The 20,529-nt window shown below is 33.4% G+C and overlaps 1 protein-coding gene and 1 long non-coding RNA gene across 2 annotated transcripts; both read right to left on the reverse strand.

Annotated features, from left to right (window-relative positions):
- Positions 1-434: 434 nt before the first annotated feature.
- Positions 435-6,922, reverse strand: LOC123898270 (TVP38/TMEM64 family membrane protein slr0305-like). Its single transcript, XM_045949185.1, has 9 exons — positions 6,439-6,922; positions 6,149-6,210; positions 5,198-5,252; positions 3,500-3,598; positions 3,166-3,252; positions 2,235-2,351; positions 1,287-1,379; positions 1,170-1,200; positions 435-865 (listed from the first exon to the last, which is right to left on the reverse strand). Exons 1-9 carry the CDS (start codon positions 6,532-6,534, stop codon positions 678-680), a joined length of 828 nt encoding a protein of 275 aa, XP_045805141.1. The 5' UTR covers positions 6,535-6,922; the 3' UTR covers positions 435-677.
- Positions 6,923-19,049: 12,127 nt separating this feature from the next.
- LOC123895528 lies at positions 19,050-19,387 on the reverse strand. The gene is made up of 3 exons (XR_006804397.1): positions 19,349-19,387; positions 19,192-19,262; positions 19,050-19,100 (listed from the first exon to the last, which is right to left on the reverse strand). It is a non-coding gene; the product is annotated as an uncharacterized LOC123895528 (long non-coding RNA).
- Between the last annotated feature and the right edge of the window lie 1,142 nt (positions 19,388-20,529).

Here is a 20,529-nt window from a genome sequence, read left to right on the forward strand (position 1 = left end):
GTTTAAAAAATCATTTGATTGGATCCCTAAAGAAGCAATGTGATTCTTTGTTTTATCCAAATCTTCATTCATCACACTACTTGCAGAACTTGGGTTAACAAAATGTGTTAACATTAGAGAATAGACAATTAGGGATTCTAACCAATCATATTCTATCACATATTTAGACCTGCTAATATTGCAACAATAATAATAGCTGAAATTTCCTCAAAAAAATAATAGCTTATATTCTTTTGATTACAAAAATTAGTATATTCTAAGCCTAAACGGCGAAATTAATGGAATTCCTACATTTCAAAATCAGAGTTGCTGAGAAACCCTCATATTCAAACGAAAAACTATGTTGGATAGTGCAGCCCAAATTAACGGCCGACATATCCATCCCTTCTAATAAGCATCATTTTGCGGGATTAGGGTGCTTATAATAGGGGACGTAGGAAGTAAAATCTAATACATCAGGAATCATTCATAATAGCATGAACTTTTTTATCATAGTCAATAATGTCATCTTGATTGTAGGATTAAAAACTCCTGTCAAACTATATTTCTAATGTTGGAACTGTACAAATCACAAATAAATTGGAGGAGCTGGTAGCTATCTCTTGAACATCAACGGGAAGAGGAAAAAAAAAATCAACTATGAGGAGAGGAAGAAAGAATTTACACAAAAAATGAATTTACTTTTCATGGTTGTCTTCAGTAGAATCTATCTTAATTATGAGTGGTTGGTTGAGATCTGATGAAGAAGGTTCAGCAACAATTGGTAACTCTGGTGAGGATCCATTCCCATCGATATCTTCATTTTCCGCCAAGGCTTTATCCAAAGCAGACTTGGCAACTTTAGTAACACATATCATAAGAACCACTGCACATAATCCAAATTAACCCAACTTAGCTTGGCTAATAAATCAATCATAAAAAAAAGTGGAATCTTGTTCTTATTCAATACAATTCTTGCAGCATGAAAACAATTACAACGTCCAAAATCACATCGTAGCAATTCAACACCTCTTCCAAGCTCAAGAATTCACCTAATGTTATTGTTAACAATTTAACTGTAGAGTACAGTGCCTACTAATTTACTACTCTTTTATGTTAGGGAAACACAGTATGTTAAAACATCAATTTGAAATAAAAAAATATGCAAAATAATTAACAGTGTAACTTGCCCGATATTACGAGACCAATAATGATAAATGCCTGCATCAACAAGAGAACAAAACATATATCAGTTTATCAGTACTTGAAATGCATTAATATAAGTATTTCACGGTAGTATCTCATACCCAACGAGTCTTTGAGAATTCACTCCAACCATGTGTCACATCAGAAAGATCTTTAAGAGTTGTTCCCACATATACAAGTGCAAACGTTATTGGCTGCAATAATAACAGTATCAAAGCATTAACCTATTGCTGTAATTGGAATGCCAAAGAATCTTATGGTTGTATTTCTACTTGTTCATAGATCTATTCACCAAGAGAAGTTAAATTACTTCCTCAAACCCAATTTAACTTCAACTCACAATCATATATTAAAATTAAGAATGCCAAGAACAAATGAACTTCATTAAGCTAATTGAATGTATAACCTATCTGCCTAAAATATAAGCCACAATCATATCAATCACTGGATTGGCAATAGGTGGAATGCATTTATATTTTGCGGATCCCGCCATTAATCAAAATCCATAAAATTTCAATACTGTTAGATAAGTTGTTTTCCTGATATGTGCCGTATAGTCCAAAGTGCATGATTTGATTTGACATTTCAAATAATAATTATTTTTATTAGAGAGTTGTAATCTGTTTTTTATATAATTCAAACCATAATTTTCTTTAGAGTTTGGAGTTTAAAACTCTAGGTTACATGACAAGTTATTTAGCATTGAAATTCAATTTCACAATTCATGATTCAGAAAGTTATCCTTTCTGGTTCTTAAATCATGCCCTGCACATCCATGAGAAGTGTTTTTGACGTGACACCGGCTCTTTTTTATTTAGGTAAAAAATTGAAAGGAACAACTCTAATAACTTTAAGAGATTTCAAGATAGCTTTGAAAAGTTTCAAGATCACCACTAAGCCTATGCATCTTTTGGTAAACAGCTAGCAACAGTGATTGCTAGAAGAAATCCAATCAGATCTAAACAACCTAGAAATCGTCATAAAGCACGATAAAATATATCATTAGGATAATTCCCAGATAATAAATTGCTCAAGGGAGAAGAGGATACCATCATTCCTAACCAGGAAGCCAGCATGTATTCCACAAGTGAAACAGGAGTCACGGATAACAGATAATTCAACATGTTAAATGGTAGCAGCGGAACAAGGCGAAGCAGTAATACAATCTGTAAGGACAAATAAAGAAATTTTGAACCGAAAAAAAAAATCAGATGATAAAAATAACCGATAGGAATATTATTATACCAAGTCATTGCAAACAAAAAGATGCAAAGAAATATCTCAGTAATAGGCTTAAGCAATGACAATAAAATGTCACAAAGTAAGTTATTGGCAGTGTAATACGGATAGATAGTTTTATGGACACGTAGAGGAAAGACACAATCTCTTATTAAATACTCCTCCAAAAGATGTATGTTATAGTTATTCCTCCAAAAGATCCTTATAACTAGCACATATTATATAGCTCCACTGAACAATAGTAATATTTTAACAATTAAGATTCATAACTTGAGTAATATTTATGACCAAATAAAATATAGTAGAGTAGTTTTGTGTATTGGCCTACAAGATACAAGAACTAGGGCATGCAGGGCCAAGCAAATTATACACTGCATATGTTATGTGGTGCTGCCACCAAAGAAGAGACACTACAGACAATTTCTGGTTTACCAAGATGACCTTTAATTAGAAAGTATTCTTGCTAATTTAACAGCCAGTCACAGTTTTTGATAGAGTAATTGTCAGATGGCATCAATCATGCATATATCTGACGCCAAAGTGGGGTAAGGTTAGTTTTTGTTCTAACTGGCCATCAAACAATACTACTTAATTATACACCAAAATTACAGAAGAGTTGAGAGTTCTGATTTTGGAAACAACGATCCCAAGAAAAACGTAAAATGAAGACAAAATTAGAAAGCAAACACCAAATGACTCAGATTTTACAATATTAATCGATAAGAAGCTTATTATACAAACCTTAAAGCCAGATCTCCGTATTGCAATTGCCACTGATCTAAATTGTGGATAATCCTTCAACCTAGCAACAACAAATGGTCTTCCGATCTGTACAATTTGACAAAGATTGGAATAAGTAACCTCACAGGACACAAAGAACTACACCGTTATGTAGAATACAATAGATCATAACAAAGCCCAATTGAAATGAAAAGAAGATAGTAAAAATCATGTAATGAAGAAAGACCACCCTGTTTTAATCAAGAACAGCCTATCATTTAGTTATTCAGCAGCAAGCGGTGGACCAAAACTTTGTATTATTTTGACAATGTAAATGTAAAACTTGAAAACTTACTGTTCTACCAAGAAGAAATGCAGCTCCTGCACCAACAGTTGCACCAATAGAGTCGGCAACAAAGCCCAATGGAAGTCCAAAAAGATAACCACCACCAAGCTGAAAAAGAAGTATATTGTAACTGGTAAAGAGACTGAATTGACTTCGCTTTTACAAGCTTTCTTCATATTCAACAGCTATCACTAGAGATGGAAAATAAAAGTGTGAAACGAATAGAAGGGTGAAAACTGAAAATAAAAACCGCAACCAAAAAGTCGTAACATGAAGAAAAACACAAAAAACTATAAAGTAATGACAAACTACAAGTCCTTGCATGGGAAAATTATCTCTCTGATTACTTATTTTGCTCGCATCATTGATGCGTGCTTCCTTTATCCCGAGTTACAAACTGAATAGAGATATCACAGTGACACAGTTCAACCATTAAAGAAAATGATTTACTTTATAGAACTTATAGTTAATGGTTGTACACTATCAGAGTATCAGTGTAAAACAATTTTACACTGACATGATTCAACAGGAGACCACCATTTTTCCATGCCACACAATTTCAAAATAACCATACAAAATTGGGATGGATGACGTGGCAACGTGGTGGATTCTCATTGGGTGTCAATATAAAAATGTTTTCCACTGACAGTGCATACCCTTTAATTCCATAGTTAATACTTAATACTAGGGATGGTAGCTGTGCTCATTCATGATGAAGTAGAACTACTCATCCATTCCCGCTCTGGTCTCATTATTCAAATGGCAGCATGCTTTATTGGAACAGATAAAGCACATTTAGTATTTTGAATCCTAGTTGACATTGAATTCCGTGTGATAAGAACCAGACACTATTGGAACAAGTACTTTTCTGGATCAATTAATAATTTAGAAGTGGCAGTGGTGCATTTCAGGAGTCAGGACCGTAAGTGTTATTGTCAGTCATAGTTGTTTATGTTTCTATTTTCTTTTGACAATTATAGGAGCCCAAAGAAATCTGTGAGAAGCCACTGAACGGGACAGGGAGAAATTGTAAGTTCACAATAACTTATGGTGAGGATTGGAGACAAGGACGGATGGGGGCAGCCTAGAGACGGGTGCCATATCTCAGCAACATTATGTTAGACCTCTTATTAGTAAACATTACGATAGGCAGCCTAGAGGTTCAAAGTGAATGGTTTTAACCGGTTAATATGTTATTAGGAAGCAGTTATGTTATTAAACAGTTATTGAATAAGTAGAGAATTCTTAATTTGGGATTGGATAGTTATTGAGTGGTTATGTGAGGGAGAGACCAAGCTCTCTAATTCTTGGAAGGGAGCGACCAAGACTAAGACCCTCAAATTTCTTGGATAGGAATTGTCTTGCAACAGTAGACTATCTCTTTCCTTAGTTTGTGTTATTACCTAATCTGTTGTATTGTAAAAAAATCATTCTCTATTCTGAGATAACAGTTCAGAGGTTGTTATAAATAAATCGTTGTCTACTAATTTTATCACTATAGATATTAGATACCAGTTTCTATCATATGATAGCCCATGATGAATTCAATTTTTGAATTTAAAAATGCATAAAGATGATACAATTATCTAACAATCCTAAGCAATGTTTCAGGCAGATATATTTGCTAGTACTTGAGAAATATCATTTCACAAAATATAAACAACTTTTGCAAGAAATGTCGGTGTAACAACAGTTCTTAGTTCTTACAGTAAGAACTGAAGCTGGAACTGCCAAGACAGTCAAAGGAATGTAAGCAACAGCCCTGAAAATCACCAATCAAGTATCAGAGTTATGAATTGCGCCACAAATAAGACCAATATGTTACACTCCTGCTACTTTTTCCAAAAAAGAAAACCTACAAAAGCATTTCCAAATATGGTACAGTACTGTCAAAGTATCAACACCCATGACACGAAACAGGGACCTTACGATCTAAAGAACATTCAACTCAACATTCATACAAACCAATAACTCTAATGCAAGCATACAGCAACATTTCAAACCTCCACTAGTAGTCCTAAGAGAAATATTAACTTATTTCACAAGAAACAGCTTCCACAATAGGCTTAGACTAAAATAATAGCTCCCAAACAAATTGCAGATCGAATCATTACACTTATCAATAGAAATAAGACGCAACACAAAAAACAAATAAGTCATCCTTCACCTAGCAAGCTTAACCACATCAAAAAATGGCACGGCTCTTAAGCACTACCGAAAAACCTAAATGATATTAGAACTACAACAATCATCATGTTAGCCATGACACAGTATCAAAACTCTAACAAGTAACAACATATTTCAACTAAGCTAGTAATCTACTTTTGCAACAAAATATTCCCTTTTCACAAATATCTCTATCTGATGCAATTATTTAAAGCTACACAAATTGAAACAATGTCTCACAACTATATGATACTCCAAAATTCCAATAAAATACCATTATTAGAGCTAAAAATATGAAAGCTAACTTTACAAAATATTTCCTTTTCACAAATAACTCTATCAATTGCAATTACTTAAAACTACACAAATTGAAACAAGGTCTCACAACTATTAGCTATGAAGCACAGACACAGACACGTCGACACAATTCAATGTAATTTTAAGTTCCAACAAAAATGCTATTTTTAGAGCCAAAAATGAAAACTAACTTACAAAACAAGTGGCCCCCATCGCCCAAGATCACGATCAACCCATATTAAGAAATCCTTCATCATCTGCATAGCAAATACATGAAAAATTTCAAACTTTCAAACAAAGCAATGCAATGCAAATCAAATTCTAATTAATAATCTAATAATCAATAAAAATTACAATCAACAAGCCTTAAAAGTTAAAACTAATCAATAGAATAATAAGATAGAACAATAATTAAACCTAAAAATTGAAACAACCCCGAAACGAAATCGAAATGAAAGGGAAAAAGGGTAAAAGAAAAACGAAACCTTTTCAATAGGAAGAGTGAAACAAGCGGCAATAACAGCAGCAAGAAGGAGAAGAAGAAGTGTGATCCTGAAGGCAGAAGCCCAGGAAAAAGCCATGGTGATTCTTCGACGCCAAGGTCTACACTCTTCGTCTTCGTCTTTCAAATCAAGGGAAGGTTGCTTCAACGAAGAACGAGCCCTTAATCCTTCAAGATTTGCCAGGTTTGGAATTTTCTTCTCTATCAATAATCTTCAACTCAGAAAAATGCGGTGAATTTTTTCTAGGTTTTATGCCATGAAATTGATTCAGATCGATTTTTGATTCGAAATTGTTGAAAATTTTGTTGAGAAGAGAGTTTCGGGGAAGGAGAAAGGAGAAGAAGATGAAGCAGATCGGAAAAGGGTAGTATTGTAATTTCGTTACGCGTTTGTTCCACTCTACCATGTCCATGTGCCCTTAACCGACATACTTGGAATGGATATTGGTTTGTGTTTTTTTTTAAGTGAATGGATTGAATTTTTTTTTTCACCTATCGATAATTGATCCACTCAATTGTTTAATTTGATTTGGAGGTCGATTTTGAAATCAAGTGGTTTCAGTTCCCTCTCAATCACAATTGTGAATGATCTAATTATGATCTTTCCTACCAAGTTCAACGTCATTTGTCACTAGATCAGCTAACTAAATTAAAGAAAAATGTTGATTTTTTCTATTAACTTTTATTTAATTTTTTGTTTAATTTATATTCAATGCGATTTTATTTATTTTTTTGTCTGATTGATAGTGGTAAATGAAATAAGAAGTGTAACTAAAAGGTTAATGATTTAAATCTTACTGAGTAATTTTTAACCCACTTGGGGGTTAGTTTAGTGGTGTTGGCTTGGGTCATTGACGTATGTTCCTCTCAAGGTCTCAGGTTCGATTCCCCCTGGTGCCAATTTTGGTGAGCTATGTCCACACAGAGCAAAAAAAATCTGGTTTTAAATCGGGCTCCCACAAGTGGACGGTGGGATTGATCACCTTGGATTAGTCGATCTTAAAACAGGATACCAAGTTTTAAAAAAAAATAAAAAATCTTACACACATATTAAGTATAGAGGAGTGGAGAATTGTAGGACGAACTTGTGTCTTAAATTATCAATAAATGTATTTGCTGCATGTTACCTTTGAGTTGCGATTACAAGACAATATGAGTTCGAACATCGATCCCTTCACTTTGGATATGAATTTTAAATAACTTGTTATTTCGTCTACTTACTAAAAATATATTTTACATTGTCAATGCATTTCGCCCATCTTATATTTTCTCTTTATAAAGTAAAAATAAGGTGTACAGATAAAGGTACCACATGTTATCAAATCTAAACTATGTTAGCACCATTATTTTATAATTGTTTAAAAAAAATTATAAAATAATTGTAGAAATATTTTATGAATTAATAAAATCACATTGTACTATTAAATATATCTATTCTTTATAGACACGGTATATAAATTAAATTCTTATATGATGTTTTGGTAAATGCTAACAAGTATAATAATCAAATATAACAATATTATATTGTCTTGTTCAAAAAAAACAATATTATATTGTAAGTGGTTTTATTTGAGGGTAAGAGTATAATTAGGGGTGTTTATGAAAGAGAATTGTGTCCGATATTGGGCCGGAAAATTGGGTCACAAGCCTATCTATCAGATTCCATATATTCCAATAGATGTTTTCTCTTCCCCCTCCCATGAATCTTTTATACCCCCAATATTCCAATTTTGCCCTTGCAGAAAAATTCGGTTCGCAGAAACCGAATTTTTTCTAGTGCAAATTCAGAGTAAATTTCGGTTTTTAGAAACCGAAATTTGTTTTCAAGGTAAAAAAAAAACTTCGGTTTCTACAAACTGAAGTTTTTTCAAAGGCAAAATTGGAAATTCAGGGGGGATAAAAGATTCATGGGGAGTGGGGAGAGAAAATATCATTCCAATATTTGAAGGCAAAGGTACGAAAAATTCTCAACCCACCCATCATGTTTCACGTTCAGCCCCTAGCATGCAAAAAATTTCGAAAAACGTTTCCCGAATTTTTTTCTGCGAAAAGAGAAATTCAGGAGGTGAGTTGAGAATTTTTCCAAAACTAGGCATTGTAATTTTGTCTAAACCCAAAAAATCACTTTAACACTATTAAGTGTAATGATTCGGTTTGGATTTGTTTTCAATAAAAAAAAAAAAGTTCAAATCAATGAAATTTACATCAATTTAGTTCGGGACTCAATATATTTTAGAAGTATAATCAACCAAACTAGACCTATTTGGTTCAATTGATCGATTTATCTAAAAGTGTACAATTAAAAAAATAAATTAATGTTCTTATTCTTGCATGTGAAATTTTCAAAAGCATGAGTTTCATCACAAAAGCATGCAACATTTCTATATCCAAAGACCAAACATAACTAAAGGCCATATAAACCTAGAAAAATAATTTTTGCTTATATAATGTTACGGATGAAGTATTAAGAAATTCACCATAATGATCACGAGTAGAAAGGCCATGATGCTTAAGTATTGACCTAAAGGAACAAAATTATGCAAAATTTGCCACACAAAGAACTGAATATTAATGGTATCTTCCATCTCCAAATTAAATTCCAACAAGACGGTAAATCTCACTCATTAAAATCACTCAACCATTCATAAGAAACAAACGAGAGGAGTATATATTAAACATTATACTAATCATTTGAGTTGGGATCCTCTCCATTTCTTATTGTTAATTTACATTTCAAATATTTTAAAATTATCTTAATTAAAACTTTTCTTGGTAAATAGCATGGGCATCTTAATTAAAAATATTGAAGCAACATTACTTTGTAACATAATTTTATTTCAAAAACATATTTTTAATCAATATAAATATTCTAAAGTTAATATTTTTTAAAATCATATTGAAGAACGGCTACTCAAACTCAAACACACACTACACATGATGATTATACACAACGAGGTTTCCTTCACTTGATTTAGATCAGCAGCAACTAGTAAAAGATGTCAAGAGGCAAAGATTGTGATCTAAATGTATATATCCAATACAAAGTTTTATTGGTGGAAAAAATAGCCTAATATATAAAAACTAACTATTTTCTCTATACTTGAAATTGAGGATCCATTTCATCGTTTTCCTCCTAGACGGTAGAGTTTAAATGGCTCATAACATAATGATAATAATAGAGAGACATTTTGTATTGTCAACGTGACCTTTTCACCATAATTAAAATATGTAAAGACTAATGTGTTGCAAATTTTGAGACATATTATACACTTTTGAGCTATTTTCTCTTTTCTCCCATGGATGCCATGTTTCTTAACAATGATGAAATAGTACTAGAATATTATGCCGATTTCCATTGACATTTTGAGAAAATGGTCTTCTTTTATTATTATGTCCACATATATAGTTTTCTTATATATATATATATATCCTTTCACACATTTGATAAATAAAAAATTTATGTGCTCAAATTTTTATATGAGAAGGAGATTGTGTTAAAGAAAATAAAAAAGGCCTGCTAGCTGTTGGGGATATGAGAAGGAGAATGTTGGAAACAACCCAACACAACAATACTAACGTTATTTATTGCAGGCCAAAACAAGATCAAAGGTGTAGAGATCACCTTCTTTTTGGACTAAGTCATGACCTATAAGTCAAGGCCTAATTAATTTCCCAAAACCCACATTCTCATATTCTTGTTCTTGTAATTTGAAACAAAAAAAAAAAGGATAAAATAGCCAGCTGTGAGAGATTTTTTTTGTGAACACAACAGTTCCGACCGAGAGATATATTTTGGCTCTGTTTGTTAAAAAATAATTGATAATTTTGTTGTGCGTGTTTTAAAATTTAAAAATTTTCTGTTAAAGAAAGTGTTCAGGTTCTGCCTTGCGGGGCGCATGTCACGTTGTGTTTTGGTGGATTTAGTTATTCTGTCTATTGGTCCATGTGCGGGGCGTATAGTACTATATACTTGCAAAATGCACATGGAGCATGGATAAAAACCTATGAATTTTGACAGATTTTCTTAAAATGTGTGTGTTAGGGTTTTGAAAATATTAATTAGAGAGGCAAAAAGAATGAATCATAGTATATATTTATATTTGTATTGTGGGATATGGAGATACCCGCAATACCCTCGAAAATAAATTACGGTTGAATTGAAATAAAAAGTTGTATTTTTGGTGTCAAACTCGCTATGATTTTTGGTATCAAACTCACACTATGATTAAGCACCTTTGTGGCCCTCCGATTAAAATTAAACAATTTTAAATTTAAATAAATTTAGTCATTTTATTATATCTAAAAATAAGATATATATATATATATATATATATATATATATATATATATATATATATATATATATATATATATATATATATATATATATATTTTGTTTACAATGAGCTGTGGATCGATCCCAGGTCCCAAGACCTATAACATACTACCCAAACCCTTCACCACTACACCAAATCTAGTGGCTTAAAAAAAAAGAAAGATATGTTTAAATCTAAATTGTTTAATTTTAATTAGATGCCAAAAAAGATGACAAATGCATACAATTTTGAGTAAAATTCAATTAACCATATCAATTATAATTTATAATCACACATGACCACACGTTGACAAATATAGTATATACAGTACTATAATATAATAAAAATGCACATCAAATTAACATCACAAGATTCTATTAAATTATAAGTCCTTGTATGTTTGCCATAATTTTCTTTTTATTCTTTACTTTTTCGTTGCGAATCCGATGAGTGTAATGGGGAATAAAGAAATATATGAGATATCGGTTAGGAAATTGCTAAATAAAGAGAATAAAGAAGATGCAACTCATTTCATGGTTTTAAATCATGATTTGTAACATCAAATAGTTAAATGCATGGGTTTATTTTTTTTATTAACTCTTTAATTTTCATAGAGAAAAGATATCTTGTAATTTAGAATTCAGCGGTAAAATAAATAAAATTTGGTCAAAATTATTTTTACTAGAAAGCAACTCGAATTCTTCCGAATAATTCGTTCTAAAACAGGTCATTAACTTGAGCCCAATAAAACTTGTTATTTTATTATTTAATTTTTTTTTAAATCACACTAATTATTTTCTATCAGAGGTGTGAAGTTAGAGCAAAAAAATTATGTGAATTTCATACAAGTGGCATGTTATATATTGTGGAGTCAACTTAAACAACTCAAAGTGGGTGAACCATTTGGAGGTATTCTAAGTTCTCTATGAATAATTCTTTTGGTAGAAGTTCTCTATGAGTTATTTAATTAATTAAACAAGTTTCTACATATTCAAGTTAGACAACTACTAGCCAATAGAGACTCAAGAATATGCACATATATTGACATGCCCTTTAATCAATCATAAATATGTTCGCATATTGTATTCTAGATTAGTTATTTTAAGGTTAAACTAGGTTCTACAACTATTCTATTCAAGTTGTATATATGTGTCCTTTAAAAATATACTATAACATAAAACGCATATATAATTTATAAGTACTCTTATATCTTAAAATTTTATTAGATACATATTGATCATCTAATTACTTAATATTGTTTTTATTTTTACATGATTAGAGCTGTCGTGGCCTTGAACACATCTTCAATACAATAGTGACGGAGAAAAATGTACCTGCAAATATTCTGACAATAAACTCAGTAATTGTGTGAAGTGAATGGTTTTTAGTGTAAAAGATTCATTACCTCGTCCTTCTACATATGAGAATGATATATATAGAGTCTCTAGCACGGAGCCAACGATTGAAAAGTCATCATTGTCAGAAAATGTCAATCATTCCCATGTCAGCGTTACAAAAGTGATGGCTTTTGCGATCGTTGAAGAGGTACGCACAACGTTAGACCAACGCGTTAGGCCTAGTCAGAACAATTTTGAATCGATCCAAGAGATTCAACCCCTTATTATCTCAAGACCTATTTCCGCAAGAGTCAAATCAAGCAAAGCCAATCTCCCAACCTCAAATCCCTCTACAATTTTTAAACATCTCAAAGACTCGTAACTCTTTCCAACAGATATTGAATCCGAGAATTGAAGGACGAGTTTTGTAATGCTATTCCAATCCGGCCAACTATCTAATGGTATTCCACAAACCTAAATGTTACCAAAGAATAAGAATTTTTCTATACAATATTTGCCGATGCAAAAATAGAACTCTATTATAGCTAGGACGAACGCACTAAACAATTGTGGGGACATTACTCGTTAGGAATCAAAAGAAAGTGGCTCAAAAATTCAAGAAACGACCCTTCAATAAAGCATAGTACTGCATATGAATATGCTCTAATTTCTTTATAAGCCATTCATTAATATTATATAATATGTAATGGGATTTTTGCACGGGCTAAGCTTTTTGAGGTTATTATTAATCATGAATTAAAGTTTAAAGATGGGTATTGACTCTATAATTGTTTATATATGAGTCTATGATATGACTTCTTTCAATTCAGCCGCATTGTTACTAGTTTAATGATTTATTGATATCTCTAAATACATGGCATATTATTGTATTAGTGTAATAATTAAACTATAGTCGAAGTGACCATAGTGCTTTTTGATTTGGTGGATGTGATGTGAACTAGTTTTTTTTTGATAAGTGTGGATGTGAACTAGTGAAAAGACTAGTTAGAAATCATTACATTAAGAACATCCATAATAGAGCACTTCATTTTTGAGTATTTAAATGGTCTCATATATAGACACATCATCAATTTATTATTTTTTTATTAATACTGTAGTACATAATAGGTACTCAACCCCTCCAATGAAACATTTCTTAAAAAATTCTAAAATGGGTTCCATCAATAAATTTTTATCCCAATTTAAAAATTGTGATTTTTTTATTTTTTGAATATATTAAATAAAGTGGGTTCCATAAAAAGAAGAGGGAGTTCTTATATTAGAAGTGGTACATATTAGGTACTAAAATGTGTTGTGCTCTAATAGTAGTACCTAATAAGTACCATAAGTACCTAATAGATACTACACCATTAGAGATAGTCTAATATCCTAATTAATCACAGTAATCACACGGTAAAGTTTACTACTCCATTCTTTTTTTTGGTTACAGATGAAAAGAAAAGGAAAAAGCGAACAAGAAAAAAAAAACTACTCTCTAATAAAAAGAGTTCCTCTAGCGTCGATGTCCATGAGGTTACGTAGTTCTACTGAGGGAGCATCATGGATCATCAAAGCAACATTAGATGAAGCACCAAGTTTAGCTAAGTAATCCGCGCTTTGGTTCCCTTCTCTAAGGGTGTGGCAAATGTGGATGTTATATTGTCTCAGGTGGTCTTTAATATTCTGTATCAGAACACCATAGATATGGTAAGAGGAGCAAGGTCCCTGGATGAGATTACAGCTCAATAGCGAGTCCGTGTAGCAAATAAGATCAGTTACTCCCAAGCTAGATGCTAACTTCAGCCCCTGATAGATTCCACTAAGCTCAGCAAGAAGGATGTCGGATGACCCGGTGATGTGACCTGAAGCTCCGGATATAAATCTCCCATCACTGTTTCTAATAATGCAACCAAAACCGCATCGAATAGGAGTGCCTGAACAACTACCATCGGTGTTAAGGACAAAACCTGTAAAATCCAAGCAGTTCCATTTGGTGGTTCTAATGTTTGCCTCGTCCATTAAGGTAGGGAAACAAGAATTTAGATTGTCAACCATACTGAATATATTATAAGAGATACGAACCGCAGACCAACATTCATTATTCAAGCACATGAGATTGCGGTGACGCCATGACCACCATACGCCAGCCATGAAGATAGAGCGATGTGGACTGAAGTAGTTGTGTTTGAGCCAGTCGTGTACCGATGAGATACCATGAAAGGAGCTGCTCGTGAGGCCTATGTGGAACCAAATGGAGCGCGAGTAGCGACAATCACGAATACAATGGAGGAAAGTTTCTATTAGTTCGCCGCATCTCGAACAGATTGGAGAGGAGACGATGTTGCGATGGTGAAGCACAGAGAGAGTTGGGACCGCATCATGACAAGCAAGCCAAAACAGGAACTTGATTTTTTCTGGACCAGCAATCTTCCAAATCCAAGACCACGAGTGCGACGGGATTATTACTTGCTCCGATTGTGATAGAAGCCAGTCATAACCGCTTTTGGTGGTGTAATCGCCGTTCTTATTGTGAGACCAGATAAACACATCTTGTAAAGAAGCATTAAAAGACAATTGAGTGTTATTAATAGTGTCAAGAGCAGCTTGTGGAAGGTGAGTGTAAATCATCTGAGTGTATGGAAAACAGCCGCCAACCACATCTTTCACTGTTAAATGAATATCATGGATGTCGACGTAAGGAACCAGTGTGCAAATGTAACCAAGAGTGCTCCAAGGGCTGTACCAAAAGGAGGAAGAACCTGATCCAGCGCGCCAAGAGAACCCTTTGTGAAGAATATCTTTTGCCCGGATAACTGAAGACCAAGTATTGGAGCTGCTTTGTTGAACACTTGCTTGAAGGAGCTTGAAACCTGTAGTGTAGCGGTGAGAGAAGATATTTACCCAAAGTTTGTTTGTGGATTGGAGCAGATCCCAGACAAGCTTTCCAAGAAGACAAATATTTGCATCTCTTGCAGAGCGCAAACCAAGTCCACCAAGATTTTTGGGACGAGATATTTTCTTCCAGCCCACCAAGTTGATACCTTTTTTATTAGAGTCCTTCCATAAAAAATTGCGGGTGATTTGGTCGATGCCATCACAAATGCTTTGAGGGAGCCAAGTAATCTGCATATAATAAGTAGGAATAGAAGATAAAACAGAAGAAGCAAGAGCAAGTCTACCTGATTTATTAAGAATTTTATTTTTCCAAGACGCAAGGCGTCGTTGCATTTTTTCAAAAATAAAGAGGAAATCAGTTTTCTTAGCTCTCCCTTGGAGGATAGGGAAGCCTAAATATTTTTCAAGAGAGAGAGTGTTCCGGATGCCCGAGAGTGAAGTGAGTCTATGAATCTTATCTTGAGGAGTGCCGGATGAGTAATAGGATCTGGATTTGGAAAGGTTAATCTTAAGTCCGGAGGCATGGCTAAAACGCTCAAATAACTCGGTGATAAAATTAATTTGAGAGTTTTTTGCCTTAGTGAAGAGGAGGACATCATCTGCAAATAGCAAGTGAGAAAGTTGCGGTCCATGGGTGGTTATTGCAATGGGTTCCCAATTTCTTTGAATGACTGCATTATTGATGGCTACCGAGAGTTTCTCCATGCATATAATAAACAGATATGGTGAGAGGGGATCACCTTGACGAAGACCATGGGTTGGTGTAAACGGAGGAAGCTGAGTACCATTCCAAAGTATAGAGTATGTTGGTGAGGTGACACAATGCATAATAAGCCTTACCGTGATATCAGGAAACCCAAAGTCAATGAGACAGTTGCGGAGGAAGTCCCAATTAACATTATCAAAAGCTTTTTCAAGATCAAGTTTGAAAGCGGCATAACCGTTTTTATTTCTCGACCTTTTCATAAAGTGTATGATTTCTTGAAGGACAATTGCATTGTCGGAGGTACCTCTACCGAGAAGAAAACTGCTCTGAAACGGGCCAATGATGTTGTCGAGGAACGGTCGAAGTCGGTGGACAAGAACTTTTGTGATGAGTTTGTAGACAATGTTGCAAAGGCTAATTGGTCTAAAATCTTTGAAGGTTTTGGGGGTGTCAATTTTTGGTATCAGGGCAATCAGAGTGTTGGAGATGTTGTGATCAAAATACCCTGAGCTAAACGCGGTTTTGACCAGGTGAAATATGTCATCACCCACTATGTGCCAATACTGTTTGAAGAATATGCAATGAAAACCATCTGGACCCGGGGCTTTGAAAGGTTTCATTGAATTCAGGGCTGCAGTAACCTCATCTTTTGTGATAGGACAAGTAAGTGCGGTTATACCAGCGTCATCAATGATGGGGTGAGAACCTTCTCTGAAAATTCGGTTATGGACAGGTTGGGTAGAGCTGAAGAAATTTTTAAAATATAGTTGTGCTTCATCTTGTAGAGTAGCACAATCTGTGGACCATGTTCCATTGGGTAATTGTAGTCGGTGAATTTTGTTTCTCCTGCGCCTGATGATGGTCTGGGCATGGAAAAAAGAGCTATTTTTATCGCCAAATTTGATCCATTGCTCTCTTGATTTTTGGTACCACGACATTTCTTCTTGGAAAAGAATATTATTGTATTGATTTTGTAATTCTTTTTCCAAGAGGACATGACGAGTTGAGTCCACTCTTTCCAAGTATTTTTGTATGCCTTGTAACCGCCTTTCAATGTGTTTCTTCCTTTGAAAGATGTTGCCGAAAATTTCTCTATTAAAAGTAATGGAAAAATCTCGGGCATTATTAAGAGCTAGGGGTAGATTGTGATTTGCGGATTGCCAGGCTCTATCAACCACCTCCGCATAATCTTCATGATTAATCCAAGCGGCTTCAAAACGGAATGGTCGCGGCCCTGCAGCCGTTGGAAGACCACCAAATCGTAGAAGAAGTGGATTATGATCTGAGTGCAGTCTGCATAATACCTCAATGAAAGCTTCTGGAAAAGCTAAGCACCATGAAATATTAGCAAGACCTCTATCTAACTTCTTGGAAAGAATACGGAGACCGTTATGATTACGATGCCAAGTGAATCTTCCTCCCGTGGTTGTCAGGTCAAGTAAATTACAGTTGTCTATGAAATTTGCAAAAACGGTCGCTCTTGTATGATTAAAAACGCCTCCTCGCTGTTCACTAGGAAGCAAAGTTTCATTGAAATCACCAATAAGCATCCATGTTCCAGCAATGGTGGTTTGGAGGTTTATGAGGTAGTTCCAAAAATTTGGCCTGAGTGTTGGGTTCGGGCTTGCATAAATGCATGTGCAGGAGGTAGTAGTATTATTATGTATTTTACTATTATAAAAATACTTATATAAACCTTTTCACACGGTAAAGTATATTATAAAAATATATTTTTTGTTTGTTAGTATTTTAACTTAAACATACATTAATGTCTCTATTTATTAAATATATAAAATAACACAACTATATATAAAAATAATTTTAAAAGTACTGCATTCAAAACCTTAAAATTTTAAAAAATAATTTTTTTTACTTTTGTTTAGATTTTTATTTTCTTTATCAGAACCAGAGAACCTCATGTACACTGTTTAGTATGGCCCTTTAATATTTGATAGTATTTCGAATAACATTATCTCTAATGTTTGCAAAGAAAAATAGCATTAGTAAGTAGTAGTAACTAAGATTATCTCAAATAACATTATCAAATAAAGGTCAATATTTGGCGGTGGTTTAAAGTGAAGGTTAAGACTTTTGAGTGTGTCTTATTATTATGGTATTTAAATCTTTTGGTCTGTTTAGGATTGAGGATGATTTAACTGTTGTAATTTTAGGCTTGATGTATTGTTGCTATGGTACGACCAACAAGCGTTGTTTTATGTTGTTTAGGTGGATGTGCATTTTGTACACTTTGCTAGCTTCTTTGTTCATTGTGACTAAGGTATCGTTTGACCTGACTTTTTTTTCTTATTTAGAGCTTATACAAACAACTTATGTAATTTTTATATATTATTATAAGTTTTTCAAGATAGTTTATGATAAAATAGCTTATAAAATTACAATTTTCACAAGTGAACTTATAAAATAGCATAAAATTTAATTTATATTGCATAAGCTGTTTGCATAAACTTAAAAAAAGCTGGGCCAAACGGACCCTAATTGTTTGTGTAATTCATATTTTCTTTAGTTTGTGTACATCTTGTGCCAAACTATGGTTTTGATTAATATATTGATTTTTTAGTAGCCTAAAACAAAATTAGCATAGAAAAATGAAATTAATTTATAGAGATTATTTTAAATTTTTCCTTTCAAAATAATATATATTTACTAATTTATTTTTTTATAGTAGTGTGATCCACTATATTGAGTATACTCATTGACATAAAAATGTTAGCAAGATCCTATTATATATATCATTTATAACAATAAAAATCCTAATTCATAAGAAAGTATCTTTAACTCTTTTAGTCTAAATTAATTGAGCTACTCATTCCGCCCAATCACTACAAGAAAACAAGCAATTAGTGGCGGTCAAAAGCCCTCTAGAAGAGGCAAAATCCGCCACAAAGTCATAATTTACTGGCGGCCAGCTGCCGGTCGCAAAACACCAGTAAATGTGGCGTTGGTAGCTTTACTGGCGGCCAAGACCGTCGCAAACTGTACTGACGACGATTACTGGCGGTCTTGGCCGTCACAAGTGAGTAACGGTCATGTCAAGACCATAAGGATTACTGGCGGCCTTGACCGCCGCAAAATACAAGGGCGAGTAACTTTTGAATATTTTCTGGCGGCTTGGACCGCCATAAATGGCCAAAATTTTTGAATAATTAGCGACGGCCTAAGCCGCCACTAATGTTGTCTCAAATTAAAAAAAAAAGTTTTTAATTAATTATTTTGTTTTTAAAAAATGAATTATTTAAATTTTTTTGTTTTAAAAAATGAATTATTTTAAAAAACATTTAATTTAAATATTAAATTAGATAGTTTTAATTATTTTTTTATATTTACACTATAAGCTCTCAACTACCGGAACCGAAGAACCATCCATGAGTCTCTAAATAAAAAAAAGAAAAATAAATATTAATAAAAATACACATAATATTAAAAAATAACTCATAAAGTTCAAATGAAAAAATTTAACTTACTTATTATGTAGACGAATAGTGGTGTCTACATTATATCACCATGTGCAAATTGCCAAACAAAATCACACTTGCTATATTAAAATTTAAAAAATAACTATTAGCATAAACACAAATTATCATCTAAATATAAACATCAAATATTAAAAAAAATACTTACACAAGTAAAGAACAAAAGTGAAATGATAAAGAGTTGGAGAATTTATAGAGATATGTTGGAGAATTTTTAGAGAGATAATGGATTGTGTAAAAGAGAGTATGGAGTGATTGAAATGTATATATAGATGGGGAGGGTTATATGGTCGAAGCTGGCTTGCAACTTATTGGCGGTCAAAACCGCCACAAAATCCTAGGAAATGACAACGGTTTTTTGTTTTTGAATTTCAACAAGTTAGTGGCGGCCTAGGCCGCCAGTAATTCATGTGCCAGAAATCCAGGACGCGCCAGGTTGGTTCTCGCCTCGTTTGTGGCGGTCCAAGCCGCCAATAAATGCTGCGCGGTCTTCAAGACGCGCCAGCTTTTTTTTTTAATTTTCCCCAACTTTGTGGCGGCCTAGACCGCCGCTAATTCCCAAGATAATTCCAGGCGGTCTGGACCGCCAGTAAATGCCTCCTCTCACTTTTTGTGGCGGCCTGGACCGCCACTAACTCCAAAGGAAGTTATTGGCGGCCAGGACCGCCAGTAAATTCCTATACACATTAAAAAATATTATTTTTTAAGTTTGTGGCGGTTTTATATAATTATTGGGGGGCTTAGGCCGCCAGTAAGCTACTGAGGGCCAAAACCGCCAGTAATTTCCGCCGGTAAATGAATGTTTTCTTGTAGTGAATATTAATCTATTATTATTATATATTTTTTTTGGAAAGTAGTTCATATAAGTCTATGCACACGTGTAGATATGATGCAAAGGTGGGAGACCCATAAAAAGAAAGCAATCAAGCGGGGCATTGCAAATTTGCAATGTTCTCATATATGATGATGATGATGATGATGATGATGATGATGATGATAAATTCATGAGTAATATAGTATTCATTTTCACGCCCCAACTAAGCTTATGATTAATGATTAGTCTGTTATTGATGTGTTTGAATATTCAAAGAAAATTGAGAAAACAATCACAAGAGTCAAAAAAGGGTCAAAAAATGATGAAGAGATATAAAACAATCACTAGAAGATTTTGGGGAATGCGGAAGCGCCCATTTTGATTACGATATGATAAAAGAAATTGAACATAAAAATTAGAATAAATTATAAATAAATTGTACAATATAAATCTAAAATCGCTAAAATTTATAACGGATGAGTTTGCAAAAAAGTTTACGGTATCCAAGTTAAATA

The sequence above is a fragment of the Trifolium pratense genome, linkage group LG7, assembly GCF_020283565.1.
Source record: "Trifolium pratense cultivar HEN17-A07 linkage group LG7, ARS_RC_1.1, whole genome shotgun sequence".
Classification (NCBI taxonomy): Eukaryota; Viridiplantae; Streptophyta; class Magnoliopsida; order Fabales; family Fabaceae; genus Trifolium; species Trifolium pratense.

What these genes read in the sequence shown, in the direction of transcription:
- LOC123898270 (XM_045949185.1), bottom strand. Translation starts at nt 6,534, where the DNA reads ATGGCTTTTTCCTGGGCTTCTGCCTTCAGGATCACACTTCTTCTTCTC. An exon ending in TACGGAGATCTGGCTTTAAG is followed by an intron (nt 2,352 to 3,165) that starts GTTTGTATAATA and finishes TTGTCCTTACAG; the next exon opens with ATTGTATTACTGCTTCGCCT. An exon ending in CTTCCTGGTTAGGAATGATG is followed by an intron (nt 1,380 to 2,234) that starts GTATCCTCTTCT and finishes TTATTATTGCAG; the next exon opens with CCAATAACGTTTGCACTTGT.